General features: G+C 41.7%; 1 protein-coding gene across 1 annotated transcript in view; it reads left to right on the top strand.

The window, feature by feature from the left end:
* Positions 1 to 1,208: 1,208 nt before the first annotated feature.
* The window catches only part of si:dkey-225n22.4 (collagen alpha-1(XXI) chain), a 99,955-nt gene continuing 84,436 nt past the window's right edge, over positions 1,209 to 16,727 (top strand). Inside the window, exons 1-2 of the mRNA XM_041245254.1 lie at positions 1,209 to 1,322; positions 15,447 to 15,568. Coding sequence (XP_041101188.1) covers positions 15,478 to 15,568 — 91 coding nt within the window. The 5' untranslated portion in view covers positions 1,209 to 1,322; positions 15,447 to 15,477. The remainder of the gene's footprint in view (positions 1,323 to 15,446; positions 15,569 to 16,727) is intronic.

Raw genomic sequence — 16,727 nt, 5'->3', positions numbered from 1 at the left:
TATATATATATATATATATATATATATATATATATATATATATATATATATATATATATATATATATATATATATATATATATATATATATATATATTTTTTTTTTAACAGTGATATTGAAAAAATATTTTTGGTTTAAGCTTGTTTATATATTTTGTAATGAGTGTTAAATATATGGTAAGTCTGGTAATATATTTTAAAATATATTTTGGGGCAAAAAGTACATTTTAGAATATATTTAAATATATTTCATTTTCAGGTACCACACTTGCAATAAAAAGTAATCTTATTAACAAATTAATTCCCCCCAGTTTTAATTAATATATAATTTATCTCACAATAGTTTGGGACGGACAAACTGCTTGTTTAGGACATAATACCAAACATTAACTCTCGAAACTTTTAATTACACGTCTTTGGATGCACAGAAAACAACCGTGTCAGAATATCTTCAGAAACACACGTATTCGCTTAACTATTTGGCAACAGTCTGCACAGATGTTTATCATGTTGCCATTTACTCTGCATAATTACGTGTGCCATTAAGAAATGTTTACAAAATAAAAACATGAACCTCATGAAAAAAGAAAAAAAAAATACCATATATATATATATATATATACATATAATATATATATATATCTTATATATATATATATATTTAGTGATCAAACAAAATTACCCATGAGAATAACTTCATGTGGCTTGCCAGTTTCTGTAGACTGTTTTGTGTTTTCTTCATTCGTTTTTCTTTTCCAGGTAAAAAATGTATACATTTTTGAAATGGTACACAGGATAATCTGGATCTAGTCCGTATCAAACACAAAGCAATTGAAATCAAGCATGCGTACAGGTGATAAAAATGTTGCAACTAGTCAGGCTGTAATTTTGAGCTGCGAAAGAAAAAATGAAATATTTATAATAAATATTTATATATAATAAATAATAATGAAATCGGTCATTATTTTCTTTTACTTTCATTTTAATGTTTGCATTTCTGAGTTATCCTGCGTACCTCTTATGTTAGAAGGACACCCATGGGTACGCCAATCACCGGTTGAAAGCCCCCCGGTCTACAGTGTTTGTAGTGCACTTACTGTCCACGCGGGGGAGTGCAATATCTGTTTGAAGCTGGAAGAAGACGTCACAGGCTGGGGAAATATAAAGGAACTGCTTCTGTTACTGTTAGTGTAAAACCAGGAGTTCATCTGTACGTTAGTCTCCCTCTAGTGATATTAGCGAGAACTGACAGGCATACTTTACCTGCAAGGATTTTACCCCAACCTACATATTTCAGAAGTGCACTACATTTTGGAGGCAAGGTAAGTCATACTGAATACTGTACTAATATTTTTATTTGCTTTGGCAAATAAGTTATGAAATAAAATGTCACGTATAAAAAAAAAGTTGCTGTATAAACAACATAAGAACAATACAGTCAAATTAACCATTGTTAGAATTTGTCTGTCAGTTACTTGTGAACTGCAGCTGAAAAGGTGTAATACTTGAATAATTTAATACTGTATACACGTTTCTTACTGCATTTGTTAAAACAAAAACGTATCAATCAAGATTGTAAACAGTCTGCTCTGTTTGGTTTATGGATTAAATAAATATTAACATTCATAAAATCACACCAAATACTTTGTTCATTTTTTAAATGTAAAATATGCATGTATTTATCCACCTATAAAACATTTGTTCATTACATTGTATTTTTTCTGCCCTCTGCAGTCTGCTGCTAATATATTTCTAATATGTTGCCAGTAATATGACTAGCCACAGGGTATTTCCAAATATTCCTACAAATTGCCTGCCTATTTTCATTAAATCTTCTTTAAAATCGCTTCCTGCCCACTTGAAATGTATTTGTTGGCTCTGCTAAGCAAAATGCAAGCAGAATGTCTGACAACAGAGGAACAGAAGATAGCTCCACTGCTGCAAATTTGTGACAGGATGAACTTTTTTTAAAGAACCAAATGCTTCTATTTAATTCAACGTCAATTTTTGAAAGAATTCGAATGAAGTACCTAATAAATTCTGCAGACACTTAAGGCATTTTCATAGCTGGGTTAGGATGTGTTCTTCGCAGACACTGCATTTATTATGTTTCTAGCAGGGTTAGTGACATATTTAATAGTGTTCTTCATTTTCATATATCATGAAATACATGAGTAAAATTAAAGCTTTTACTGTAGGTCACAGGTATATGGGATACGCAATAGGGAATATCCGCATGTCCCACATCAGTGATGTGTTTTTTTCCCAATGTTGAAAAGGAGCGTCTTTATGATGTCATATGCAGTGGCTTAGTGGACTTGTAGTCCCACGGTGCCTACTTCATTCCATCGTGCTTTTCTTCCATACGAGTATGACATTTTATTATTCTTGTCAGGAAAATTTATGCTGAGTTTTTGTGGCTGATTGTTCCACATGCTTCTTGGAAATTGAAATTTGAATACAGTAACTGTAGTGGATATGTCAAGGAACTCTTGCAAATGAGATCTTCTCTGATACAAAGCATTTGAATTAATTTGTAAATTCTTTACATTTATTCTGAGATGTATTCACTTGTAACAGCAAGGGACCAACTAGTTCAGTATGATAAGAACAGCTTTACAATAATTGGTAATCCCTGGATAACCACAGAGAAGTGATTGATGCAATGAAGTTTCTCCATTGCTGCACAATGCTCTAGCTGTGGTTTATCCTGGCATGTATAGGTTTATCAATTTGACTTATTCATCTGAACTGACAAAATGCAGTGGTACTTGCATAGTCACATGCAAGTCAGAGAAAACAAAAGCAGGAGCTGTAGCTGTCAAAAATGATAGAATTTCTCAGTTTAATTTTACAATGACCGGATTCGGTCATTTGTGTTCTTGTAAGTCCATGTCATCAGATTGATTGAGCTCCTATAAACATTGGTATTGTGTTGCCTATGGATAAAGACAATGTGGATCAGCTTTACTTGTATTTTGAATTTACCCCCCCCCCCCAGGAATAACATTATGCAGGAAATTGCCACCAGATAGGGATATTTGTAGTGCCCAAAGTAACAGAAGCCTATTTAAAAACTGATTTATATGGGACAGTTAGGTTTTCATCTGTAAGACCCATATTGTATAAAAATAAATGCTTTTCCTTGCATTTTCTTTCAAGTATACCAAATTGATGGCTATTTCACTCTAGAATAGCATGCATTTAAACAGAGGGGTAATACAATTTCACATATAGATACCCACATTAGCCAAAAGGAGTTATTTTTAGTTAACTAATTGAAGGGGTGCATTGACAAGATGAGAGATTGTGTGTAGATAAGTGTGTTGGAATGTTCTGAAGGCGCTGGCATATGTTCTACTACAGTATTGGTGACATAACAATATCAGATTATAAACAGCGTCTTGACAGATCTGGAGAATCTGTGAGAAATATAAAACAACACTATAAGGGTATCCTCCAGAATCACTTATTTATTAACGAGAAACCTCAAAATGCATCACAAATACATGTATTTATTTTACTGTTCCCTTAACTTTTTAAAGTATATTCATTCTAAATACACATTTAGTGAAATGACATGTAGTCAAGAGGTAGGTGCTGCTGATATCATTATTATTAACTCATCAGCCGCTAGGAGCAGATCCATTACACTGCCATAGACATTTATTTCATTTGACTTTATTTAAAATTTTATTTGAGCTTGTTTATAAAGATGTCCCAGGAGGAAGGCAAGAGCAAGTTACAGTTACATATAAGCATACAGTAAGCACACTGGTTTGAAATCCACGTATTATGGTATTCATTTCACATCACTTACAATCACAAGGCTGGCTGTAATGATAGAAGTTTTCTAACATGCTCCCCCTATGCTAAATAAATCTATGTCGGCAAAGCGATTCCCCAGTACTGATTTCTTTCTCAGTTATTAAGTATAGAACATTGTTTATCATACAGAAGATGCCTTATCTTCTCTGTTATTCGTTTGTTAGAATGCTTCCCAGTCTGTCTGTAGCCTAGGTGATTAATGCTGAAACTTGCATCATGCATCCTCGGTCAACCAATCGGCACTTAAAAGAAACATTAATACATCATGTATTTGATAGTGCCTGCTGCTCTGTTTGTGTAACACCAGTATTCGTACACTTTGTTTTAAAACAGCTTGAAAAATTTAATTTATGTTAATTGATTGCAATGACAACTGCACTTCGGTCCAAGCCCGGCATTAGGGCTAGAGTGAAATAATGGGGGCTCAAAATTTTAAACCATCAATAAACCGTCTTGTGTTCTTTTGTGTTACTACAGTTAACTTTGGATACAATGTTGAAATAACTGGAGTACTCATATTTTCCTGTTCACTCAGTGTGCACAGTGAATGGAGTCATTGCTGTAGGGATGGGCAGCTTGGGCCGGGTACGCATCTGACGCGCCAGAAATTGTATTTGACCTGCCAACAGTTAAGAGATTTTTGCTATTACAAGCATGCTCTAAAGTGCCTTTTTCAATGTGGAAGACCGACGGCTGGGGGGTGGGGTTGTGCCCTTGTTTGGGTAGAGTGTCTGCTGTACAGTACTACTCCAGCATGAAGTTCAACATCTACTCTCATGTAATGGAAATCATAAAGATCTGGATACGTCCAGTGACTGTTGTGAATAGTGCAGCTGGCAAGAAGGGAAAGACCTTGTGACAGCATGGAGAGACAGCTGACAGGAGGAAAGAGACCCCATTGGGGCTGGCAAGGGTTAGCTATCCTGGTCGGCAGTGTCCAGCTCTTTGTTTTCAAAGGTAAACAGGATGCTGGAGACACTGCCCAAGGCTTCTAAGAAATTAAAGAGAAAAATACCCCTAGAGTGCGAGAGCGGGGGCGGAAGATGATTGAACATTGGATAACGCGGTTAACGACTTAGGAACAGAAACGGATATGAGAATGGAGAGTACTTCACAAAAGACTAGTTCAAGATCTGCAGTTAGCAAAGACTTAGAACTCCAGGTTTGTGTCTGTGGCTGGAGCAAGGCAACAACGGTCAGGGGTTTGAAGATTCATAAAGGGAGAATGAAATGATTGAGGGAGAAAGGACAAGGGCCTCGCATTGATCAGTTGTTCTTACGAAGTCAGTCAAGTCAGTCGAATGAAATCTAGCGACAGGAAGCAAATCACAGTTCGCAGGATATCAGCACCCCTGTCTAAGTCGTGAGGAGGACTTGCGTGGATACAACCAGTGATGATCCTTGCGAACCCGGTCAGACGAACCAGTGTAAGAGAGAAAAGAACCTCAACGGGCACAAGCCTGGAGTTAAATGGCCAAGAGCTTGTGAGAAAACTGCGTGGGACACAGTAAACACAGATCTCTGTTTTACTTTAAAGGTTAAATGGAACAGTTGAAAAGAAGCTGGATAAATGTGAGCAATAGCCCTAGCAGCTGCATCATACAGAGACAAGCAGACATAAACAAAGGAGGTAGCTGCATCCGCATCCAGCGCTCAAAGAATATCACAGACATTTGCAGAGCTTTTTGAGTTTTTTTTAAACAGAGCGTGTAAAATAAACAGCGCATGTGAAAATAAAGTGGACCTGACTTGCCTGGCAGGTGCTGAATGAATGGACCGCAAAGAGTTAAACATAGAAGGCAAGATTTTCTTCAGCATTATTGCGCAGAGATTGTCAACCTACCTATTAAAGAACTGTTTCATTGACACTCCAGTACAAAAAACAGCCATTCCAGGTTTGCCAGGATGCCTAGAACACATCATCGTAACCTGGCAACAAATTCAATCAGCAAAAAAGGAGAGGAAGGAACTACATGTGACATTCCTAGATTTGGCTAATGCATCTGGTTCAGTGCCACATGAACTTCTTTGGGCCGTGTTTGATTTTTTCAGCGTACCGATGACAATAACAAATTTAGTGAAAGCCTACTTTGGAGAGTTGCAATTAGTTTTTCAACTTCAGAATTCAGCACTACATGGCAATGCCTAGAAGTTGGAATAATGGCAGGATTTACCATTTCTCCACTGGCTTTTACCATGGCAATGGAAGTTATTATTAGGGTATCAACATGGGTAGTGGGAGGAGAGCGCTTAGCTTCTGGAATAAGACTACCACCAATTCGAGCATACATGGATGACATGACAGCAGTGACTACAACAGTAGCCTGCACTAATCGTTTATTGGGCAAATTAACCAGTAACATTGAATGGGCACGAATGCAATTCAATCCCACTAAATTAAAGAGCATTTCTATAACACTATGTAACACAATTTTTGTTCCTGGGTAGTAAGTGTTATTTCCTAATTGCTTATGCCTCAAAAGTATAGAAAATGGCTATTACTCCCCACAAACTTTGCTTTTGTGACCAAGACAGTGATATTTCAAAATATCACTATTTCCAATGGGAAAACGGGCAATAGTGTGTCTTTTCGTTCACAGTCAGAAAAAAACAACATACGAATCCAAATTAACATGCATTTATACTAAAGTAATACAAAAATGATTTAGAAGCGAGTAGTTTTTCGAGATTTATGATTATACTGTAACGAGGTTGCACACAATTAATTCATGTGCTGCGATTCAAGTGAATAATTAATTAGTAATTGAATCCCAGCACAACAGTATATATAGATGCACGTTTTACTCACTTGTGGTTGGGTGTTCGTGAGTAGGGAACGGGAGAGAGAGGAGTAATAGCGCGTATTATCAATTGCTATTGCTTGCTGGTGGGACCAGCACCATACTTGTTAGTCTGTCTATCTGCTCACCGTGTTTGTCTAGTATTGTCCGTTTTGTGTGTCTATTTATTTTGGCATAAAGTGCCATGTCCTTTTTTCTGTATGTTTAAACCTTTTATTTACAATAAACTGGCGCAAGCAAGTGTCTTCATCATTTCATTTCATCCGTCCTGTTTTGTGTATTCATTTCCTGGTTCTGACGCCGCCCACTTCTGCCGTCTCTGTGACACGTGGTGTCCTGCGTGGGATTTAACAGCACCTCCAAGTATCAGACCAGGAGAGGTGTTTTGTGTGGAAACAAAAATGGAAAAAAGTGGCCAGAGGAAGCAGCAACCTCCCCAGCAGCCAGAGCAGGTGCTCCAGTTTGAGATGACTGCGTCCAGGAAAATTCAGGACGAGGACCTGGACGCATTTGTGGAGGCTTGGGAGAGCCAGGGGGGATGGTGCCTCCTGTGCAAGCGCTACGGGCATGGAGTAGCTGACTGCCCTCTCCCGGATACAGGGGGGCAGTTTCCACACCAGCAGCCGGAGCCAGAGCGCCTGGAGGCCCAGGAGAGGAAGGTGAGGAGGAGGCAGAGAAGGGGAAAGGGGAAGAGGAAGGCAAAGTGTTCACCCCCCATACTCCACCAGCAGGGGAAGAATGCCTGCTGGTGTTGCCTCCAGAGGGAGAGGAGCCATTGTGAATGCCTGCTGGGTCCCTGTCCACCAGCAGAGGGTGAATGCCTGCTGGGTCCCTGTCCACCAGCAGAGGGTGAATGCCTGCTGGTATCACTTCCCCCACCAGCAGAGGGTGAATGCCTGCTGGTATCACTTCCCTCACCAGCAGAGGATGAATGCCTGCTGGTATCCCTTCCCCCGCCAGCAGAGGGTGAATGCCTGCTGGTATCACTTCCCCCACCAGCAGAGGGTGAATGCCTGCTGGTATCACTTCCCCCACCATCACAAGGAGAGGAGCTGAAGCTGCCTCTGCCTCCATCGGCATCAGGGGGAGAGGAGCAGGAGCTGCCTCTCCCTGCACCAGAAGGACCAGGACTAGATGCTGGCGGTCCTCAGCAGCCCTTGTATAGGCTGCTGAGGGAAGCACGGGGAAGAACCGCCCAGCCGCAGTGGCCGAAAAGAGGGCCAACACCCGCACCCCAGCTTGTCCTGATTCCCTGCCTCGCTTCGCCCAAGGATGCCTGCCTCGCTTCACCCAAAGATGCCTGCCTCGCTTCACCCAAAGATGCCTGCCTCGCTTCGTCCAAGGATGCCTGCCTCACTTCGCCAAGGATGCCTGCCTCGCTTCATCCAAGGATGCCTGCCTCACTTCGCCAAGGATGCCTGCCTCGCTTCGCCCAAAGATGCCTGCTACGCTTCGCCCAAGGATACCTGCCAGGCATCGCCTGGGGTTGCCTGTAGCTCCACATCGCCTGGGGTTGCCTGTCGCTCCGCATCGCCTGGGGTCGCTGGAACTGCATCGCTTGGCCTGGGGTTGCGTTGCCCATCACCATCACCTGCTTGGGGTTGCCCGCCGCTCAGCATCGCCGGGGGTTGCCCGCCACTCAGCATCGCCTGGGGTTGCCCACCGCTCAGCATCGCCGGGGGTCGCTGGGACTGCTTTGCCTGGGAATGCTCGCCGCTCCGCATCGCCTGGGGTTGCCTGTTGCTCCACATTGCAGCAGGAAGTACTGTGGCCGGAACCGCACCAAGGGGAGCTGCCGGCCACGAAGAAGGGGGAGGAGGTCTGGAGACCACCAACCCCAGCAGCAGTTTCGCTGCCGGAGATTGTGGGGTGAGGTCAGGAGACCTGCTCCCACTGCAGCAGTTTCGCTGCCGGAGATCGTGGGGGAGGTCAGGAGACCTGCTCCCACTGCAGCAGTTTCGCTGCCGGAGATCGTGGGGGAGGTCAGGAGACATGCTCCCACTGCAGCACTTTCGCTGCTGGAGATCGTGGGGGAGGTCAGGAGACCTGCTCCCACTGCAGCTTCTTCGCTGCCGGAAATACTGTGGTCGGAGCCCCACCAAGGGGAGCTGCCAGCTCCGAAGAAGGGGGTGGTCAGGAGACCACCCCCCAAGCAGCCTTTCCGCTGCCAGGACTACCCTGGCAGGAGTATGCCACCCCGCTGTTAGCATTGCTGCTGACAGCCTTAAGACCTGTGGGCCCCTTGAAGCCTCCGGTCCTGGCCCAGGACTTTGTGCAGGACTTTTGGGCTTTTAAGGGGGGAGGTGGCCATTGAGGCCATGTGTGCTTTGCAAAGGGGGGAGGGGGGTATATGTGCCGAAGTGCCACCCCTGTGTGTATTTTCTATTATATGTTGCGTATGTGTGTTAAATGTTGGTGTGTAGTCATTGGTACACAGGATATAAACGGGTCTGTGTAACACAAGTGTTTTAAATGTATATTTGTATTTAGGCACGGGATTGTACATCACTTCACATACATTTAAAGTAGTTAATATGTGAGCACGAGGTTGCACATAATTAATTCACGTGCTGGGATTCAAGTGAATAATTAATTAGTAATTGAATCCCAGCACAACAGCATATATAGATGTACGTTTTACTCACTCGCGGTTGGGTGTTCGGTGAGTAGGGAACGGGAGAGAGAGGAGTAATAACACATATTATCAATTGCTATTGCATGCTGGTGGGACCAGCACGATACTTGTTAGTCTGTCTATCTGCTCACCGTGTTTGTCTAGTATTGTCCGTTTTGTGTGTCTATTTATTTTGCCATAAAGTGCTGTGTCCTGTTTTCTGTTTGTTTAAACCTTTTATTTACAATAAACCAGCGCAAGCAAGCGTCTTCATCATTTCATTTCATCCGTCCTGTTTTGTGTATTCATTTCCTGGTTCTGACGCTGCCCACTTCGGCCGTCTCTGTGACAGGGAGGCAGCACCTGTGTTGAAAATTGGAAGAAAATGGACAGCAAAGTAAGCTGTGGAAGATGCTAAGGCTGCCCTTCGAATCTGAGGTATTATGGGGCAAGTTCAGCATGGAAAAGGAGGTTTTCGTCTCAGTTCAGCTCCTCCTACATGGCACAAGGCAACCCCAGCTCAACAGAGGAAGCTGGTAGTCAGTGAGGTGCAAAAGCAGGAGGAAAGGATCAGGTGTGTAAAGGCCATTTCCTAGGCCAAGCAGGGAGAATGGATGAGATGGGAGAGTGTGGAACAATGCAAGATCAGCTGGCCAGACCTGTGGACAATGGAACAGAGCAGGATCAGTTTCCTCATCAGATCAGCATATGATGTTCTCCCATCACCACAGAACCTAAACCTCTTGGTGGGTGAGGATCTCTCATGTCCTTTGTGTTCATCACCTGCAACATTAAGGCACATTTTGACAGGGTGTAAGGTGGGTCTTAACGAAGGACGGTTTACTTGGTGCCATGACCAGGTGCTGTGATGTTTGACCTTAGCACTGGAAGACAAGCATAACCTGACCAATAAGTTGCCACCAGTTCCATCAAAGCATTACACACAAAAGACAGTATTCCTCCATCCAGGAGAGCAACCACCAAGAAAAATGTTAAAACCAAGCCTCGCCCAGGACAACTGGAAGCTGCTAGAGACTGAAAGATGCTGGCAGATGTTGGCCAACGGCTTATTTTTCCACCTGAGATTGCCACCACTAACCTTCGACCAGACATTTTCTTGTGGTCTGGATCAGCACATCTTGTTCATCTGGTAGAGTTAACAGTGCCATGGGAGGATACTGTGGATGAGGCGTATGAGAGGAAGAAACTTCGATATGCTCAACTAGCTGCTGAAGTGGAACAGCGAGAATGGAGAGTCCGAGTTTACCCAGTGGAGGTGGGTTGTTGAGGATTTGTGGCACACTCTACAACCCAGTTTCTCAGAGACGTCGGGTTCAGTGGCCAAGAGTTGCGTCGCACAGTGAAGAACTTATCTGAAGCAGCAGAAAGGAGCAGCAACTGGCTGTGGTTGAGATGGAAAGATTCTGGATGGGGATCTCAAGCATAATAGAAATAAAGCAGTGCTGATGTACAGGTAAGTAAGCTGTGCTGAACTGAGTGGGGGATGGAGGGGGGTGATGCTGGGACACCAGAATCACTGTTGAGCCCTCTTGAGATGTTGTGGGCTAGTCAACGAAACACTGAGGATGGAAGGTGCCCACTTGAAGACTACAGAGGTGTACCCTACTTAGCTCAGTCCAGACGGTTGTAATGCTGATGCACTGGGGAGACCACACTGGGTTGATCCCTGGAGCCAGTATCGCAGCCCTTGTGTGTGCTCATGCGCGAGGAGGCAAAATGAGCTGATCCCTGGAGCCAGCATTACACTTCAGCAATCAACACCAGACAGAAGGATATCTACATCATCAGATGGAAAACAACGCAAATGGATGGAGATGCAGATGGATCACATTAGTTTACTGCAAAGCTACATCTTAGTTGGTGCTTATCATGGCGAGAGCCGAGTTCAAATCATGAAGTTCAACATCTACTCTCATGCAATGGAAATCAATAATAATAATCTCCTAGAATGAAATTCAGTGTGTGAAGCGTCAGGTCTGTGTATTGCGTGAGTGTGATGGGAAGCGAAGCATTTATAAATCAGTCTGTGTTTCAGTGTTTTTGTCATAAAAAGAAAAGATAGATAGAGAAAAACATGTCTTTCATATGCACGGAGGGAGCGTGATTTTTATTTTTTTTTAAATGGTGGTAATCCCCAATGCCTTGTATCTCTCAAGTCGTGGCAGTGCCAATGGAACCATGTTTCACTCTGAGTGATGGGCAAGTTATCAATTGATTATACTGTCGCACATAATGGGAAGAACAATGCATAAAGATGAAAAAGAAACATTTGTAAAACATATTTTGATCAATTGAGATGCAACGTTCACTTTTCGAAAGATTTCAGCATTGTATACATATTGTAGGAAACCTGGTCAGTTCAGGTTGGCAAGACTTTTGTTTTGTCTTGTTTGTTTGTCTTGTTTTGTTGGTCCTGTGCCTTCATGTTATCTGTATTGTTCTGGGGAGGGACCATACAACTAGTTTCCGCAGTGTATGTGTGTATGTTAGCCACTGTCAGGTGCAGACCATGTCATCTAGAGCCCTTGCTCTGCCCCCCCCATGAGAGTAGTGGTCCGCTTTCTTCACTCTTTGTGACATATCACTGATAGACAGCCGGAAACTGTGGGTGTGGGTGTGGCCGTGGGTGTGTAATAGAGTGAAATGAGTGAGTGAGCGAGTTTTTAGGACAGAGAGAGGAGGAGGATTTATTGTTTTTGTGGTGTGGTCCTGACCCAAACACGAACCCTGTTCAATTAATAAAGTAGTTTTCTTAGCCCCTGAATCCTGTCTCCAATATTTTTATTTATAGATTACCTTGAACGTTTTATTGAAATAATTCACACCTTTTAGCTCTAGGGATGCTGTTGTAGCTTGGAGGGGGTGACTGTGTTATCTTTTATCTGAATACAGTGGATCTCAAAAGTATTCACCCCCCTTGGACTTTACCATTTTTTATTGTGTTACAACATGGAATCAGAATGGATTTAATTAGGAGTTTTTGCCACTGATCAACACAAAAAAGGCCATAATGTCAAAGTGAAAAATAAAATCTACAAATTGTTCTAAATTAATTACAAATACAAAACAGAAAAATAATTGATTGCATAAGTATTCACCCTCTTGAGTCAGTATTTGGTAGAGGCACCTTTGGCAGCAATTACAGCCATTAGTCTATTTGTTTAAGTCTCTACCAGCTTTGCACATCTAGACACTGCAATTTTGCCCATTCTTCTTTGCATAATTGCTCAAGCACTGTCAAGTTGGATGGGGACCTTTGGTGAACAACAATTTTCAACTCTTTCCACATATTCTCAATTGGATGGAGGTCCAGGCTTTGACTGGGCCACTCGAAGACATTGACCTTTTAATTTTTAAGCCACTCCAGTGTGGCTTTGGCTGTATGTTTGGGGTCATTGTCCTGCAGGAAGATGAATCTTCTCCCAAGTCCCAGGTCTCTTGCAGACTTCAGCAGGTTTTCCTCCAGGATTTCTCTGAACTTTGCTGCATCTATTTTGCCCTCTATCTTCACAAGCTTTCCAGGCCCTGACGCAGAGAAGCATCTCCATAGCATGATGCTGCCACCACCATACTTCACGGTAGGGATGGTGTTCTCAGGATGATGTGTGGTGTTAGGCTTGCGCCAAACATAGCGCTTAGCATTGAGGCCAAAAAGCTCTATTTTGGTCTCATCAGACCATAGAATCTTCTTCCACTTGCTCTCAGAGTCTCCCACATGCCTTCTGGCAAACTCTAGCCGAGATTTGATGTGGGTTTTTTTCAACAATGCCTTTCTTTTTGCCACTCTCCCATAAAAGCCAGTTTTGTGAAGCACCCGGGCTATTGTTGCCATATGCTCAGTGTCTCCCAGCTCAGCTGTGGAAGACTGAAACTCCTTTAGAGTTGCCATAGGTCTCTTGGTGGCCTCCCTGACTAGTGCCCTTCTCGCCTGGATACTCAGTTTTTGAGGACGGCCTGTTCCAGACAGATTCACAGTTGTGCTATATTCTCTCCATTTCTTAATAATGGACTTTACTGTGCTCTGGGGGGTATTCAATGCCTTGGAAATGTTTTTATATCCTACCCCTGATTGGTGCTTTTGAAGAACCTTATTCCGCATATGATGTAGTTTTTGTTAGGAAATGTACTAACCAACTGTGGGACCTCCCAGAGACAGGTGTATTTAACCTGAAATCATGTGAAACACCTTAATTGCACACATGTGGACTCCATTCAACTAATTATGTGACTTCTAAAAACAATTGGTTGCACCAGAGGTTATTTAGGTGTGTCATAGCAAAGGGGGTGAATACTTATGCAATCAATTATTTTCAGTTTTATATTTGTAATTAATTTAGAACAATTTGTAGATTTTATTTTTCACTTTGACTTTGTGGACGTTTTTTGTGTTGATCAGTGGCAAAAACTCCTAATTAAATCCATTTTGATTCCATGTTGTAACACAGTAAAATGTGGAAAAGTCCAAGGGGGGGGGGGGGGGGGGGGGGGATACCTTTGAGAGCCACTGTAGATGGTACCTACCAGAAGTATATAGTCAGTAAACACTACATTATATAAAAAGAAAATCTGTCTGGCTTTCTAAGGATTGCCTATATTGAAATGGGGGGGGGGGGGGGGGGGGGGCAGGTCTGAAAGAGCTGTGCAGCTGGTATTTAGCTGCTGAAATGTCAGACATGAAGATGTTGGCAAATTATCCAAACAGCTGCAGTGAGCCAAACCTGGTGCAGAAATTCATCTTCTTCCATACCTAGAAAGACAAACAAACAAGTGTACATTCTGGCAGGGCATCTGCAAAGGCTGACATTTTTTTTTTTTTATCCCTTTCTCAGTTCACGGCAGTCAGAGAAGGAAACAGATTGTTAACACAGACCCTGGTGCCTTGTTACAGTTTTGTTTTTCTGCAGAAAAAATGCTCCCCCTTAATTCACAGTAGAGCAGGGCAGAAATGATTAATGAGTTTGTTGAACTCCCCACTCCTCGGTTTGCTTAAAAGGAGGGGCACATCATAAAACTGGCTAAAAGAAGAGAGGAAAACATGCTGAGTTATTTAAATAATCAACATTGTTCAAATTTATATTATTTTGTACAATTCTATATTGTTGTTGCTGCTTATATTATTATTTGTCATGCTTAGTAACCATGCTTACTAACTATTCAAGACTTAAAATTGATTTTGTGAAGTGAGGTGGGAAACATACCACTGTTGCAAATCTATGGACTTCAGTCCATAACAAAACTCCAATATGCTTCATAACCAAGCTTCATAAAATCAGCCTGGAAGAGTCAAAAGCCTGACAAATAATGATTTGAGCAGAAACACCAGCTGAGCCAAACTTCTGCAAACACACATAATAGGGTATAAAACAAGAATGAATAGCATTAAAATTACAATTACTAACTGCTTGCAAATGGTAAACAGTAGCATCGACAGTAACCACCACTTAATGTTTTGTAATGATTCTCAATTGTCTATGGTTAATTTGGTTTTAGAAATGTTGGCAAAAAGATACAAATGGTGGCAAACATGATGTTATGTACCAGATTGTTAGTCATTTTTTATGGGGTTCACCCAAATCCATCTGTGCTTTTCCACTGGTGCGTTAGAAACTGGTTCGAAAGCAGCATAATTGTTACTCTGTTAAATGAAACATATCTTATTTACAGGAAGGACCTTGGGCAAAATGTGGTGCAGCATATTTCAGGAAAAAAGAGCTGAAGAAAAAAGTGATACTGTTTCCTACACATTAATTAATTGAGTTTTTTTCTTCTTTGAATATGTGTGCAATTGTTGAACGGAATGTGACTAATGCTGTTAAGAATACCTGAAAAGAGGGATAATAATTATAATAATAATAATTTCATAAATATATGCCTTGTGTGTTATTTGTTTGTAAATCCACAATCTTTATAACTATGTAGAGCTTTTGAGGCATAACTTTTGATTGTTCTTTGCTTTTGTCTGTTTTTATGTTTCCGGGTAAATATGTGTGCTTTTAATTTCTTTTCTTTTACTTTTTTATTTATGTTAATGTCCTCCATCTCTTCTTAAATGTGCTGCATATTACAGCTCTGTCTGTTTGTTTATTGTGTTCTTTTTTGATGACTGAAAAAAGAAAATCATGAATGTAATAACAATACAGTATGTATAGTACTTCACCATCTGCTTTTTATTTTATTTCAAGGTACAGAAGGACTACCAATCGTTATAATACAATGAATTCATGGATGTTGAGAGCAATCATTATGTTTTTGTCATTTACTTTTTTACTTGGGGCTGAGCAAGAAGAAGAAGACGTTCGTGCTGGTATGTACCAGCTTTATATATACAGTGTGTGTGTGTATTTCCTGGAAATAACATGAGCACCTCAGAGATATCTGTTGATGCTGTAAAAGTGGTACAGAAAGGAGTACTGTTGGACAAAGTGAAAAACGCACCACTATCAGCAGGGTGGTCGAACTGATTTTTAATTTCCTCTGTGCTATTTTTATTGTTTCCACCCAAACATAATTCAGAGATAGTATTGCAAATAAATAAGGCCCCACATAAATTGTGGCGAGATCTTCTAAATATGCAGCTCAGTTGCAACCAAATCATGAAACATTGCATAAATGTAATTCTAATGTCTTAATTATGGAGGTTAAAAAAGTAATATCCGCCCCCCCCCCCCCCGAGTTAATATTTGGTGGAATCACCACTGGCAGCAATTACAGCTGTGAGTCTGTTGGGATAGGTCTCTACCAACTTTGCACACCTAGATTTGGCAATATTTGACCATTCTTCTTTACAAAATGTTCAAGCTTTGTCAACTTCCTTGGGATGTGTTGATGGATAGCAATCTTCAAGTCATGGCACAAATTTTCAATTGGATTTAAGTTATGACTCTGACTGGGCCGATCAAGGACATTTACCTTTTTGTTTCATAGCCACTCCAGTGTAGCTTTGGCTGTGTGCTTTGGTTCATTGTCATTCTGAAAGGTGAACTTCCGTCCCAGTTTCAGCTTTCTTGCAGAGGGCAGCAGGTTTTCCTCAAGGACTTCTCTGTACTTTGCTCCATTTATTTTGCCTTCTAGCCTGACAAGTGCCTCAGTCCCTGCCGATGAGAAACATCCCCATAACATGATGCTGCTACCACCACGCTTCACTGTAGGGATGGTGTTCTTTGGGGATGCGCTGTGTGGGGTTTGTGCCAAGCATTACGCTTTGCATTTAGGCCAAAAAGTTCCATTTTAGTTTCATTAGACCACAAAACTTTTTGCCACATGGCTACAGTGTCTCCTGAGTGTTTTTTTGCATACTTCAAGGTGGGCTTTCTTGAGTAATGGCTTCCTTCTTGCCACCCTACCATACAGCCAGATTTGTGGAGTGCTTGGGATATTGTTGTCACATGCACACTTTGACCAATCTTGGCCATAAAAGCCTGTAGCTCTTGCAAAGTTGTCATACAGTTTGTGCTCAGTCATAC

Source organism: Polyodon spathula, chromosome 3 (assembly GCF_017654505.1).
Source record: "Polyodon spathula isolate WHYD16114869_AA chromosome 3, ASM1765450v1, whole genome shotgun sequence".
Lineage (NCBI taxonomy): Eukaryota > Metazoa > Chordata > Actinopteri > Acipenseriformes > Polyodontidae > Polyodon > Polyodon spathula.
This window is presented reverse-complemented; position numbering and strand designations above follow the sequence as displayed.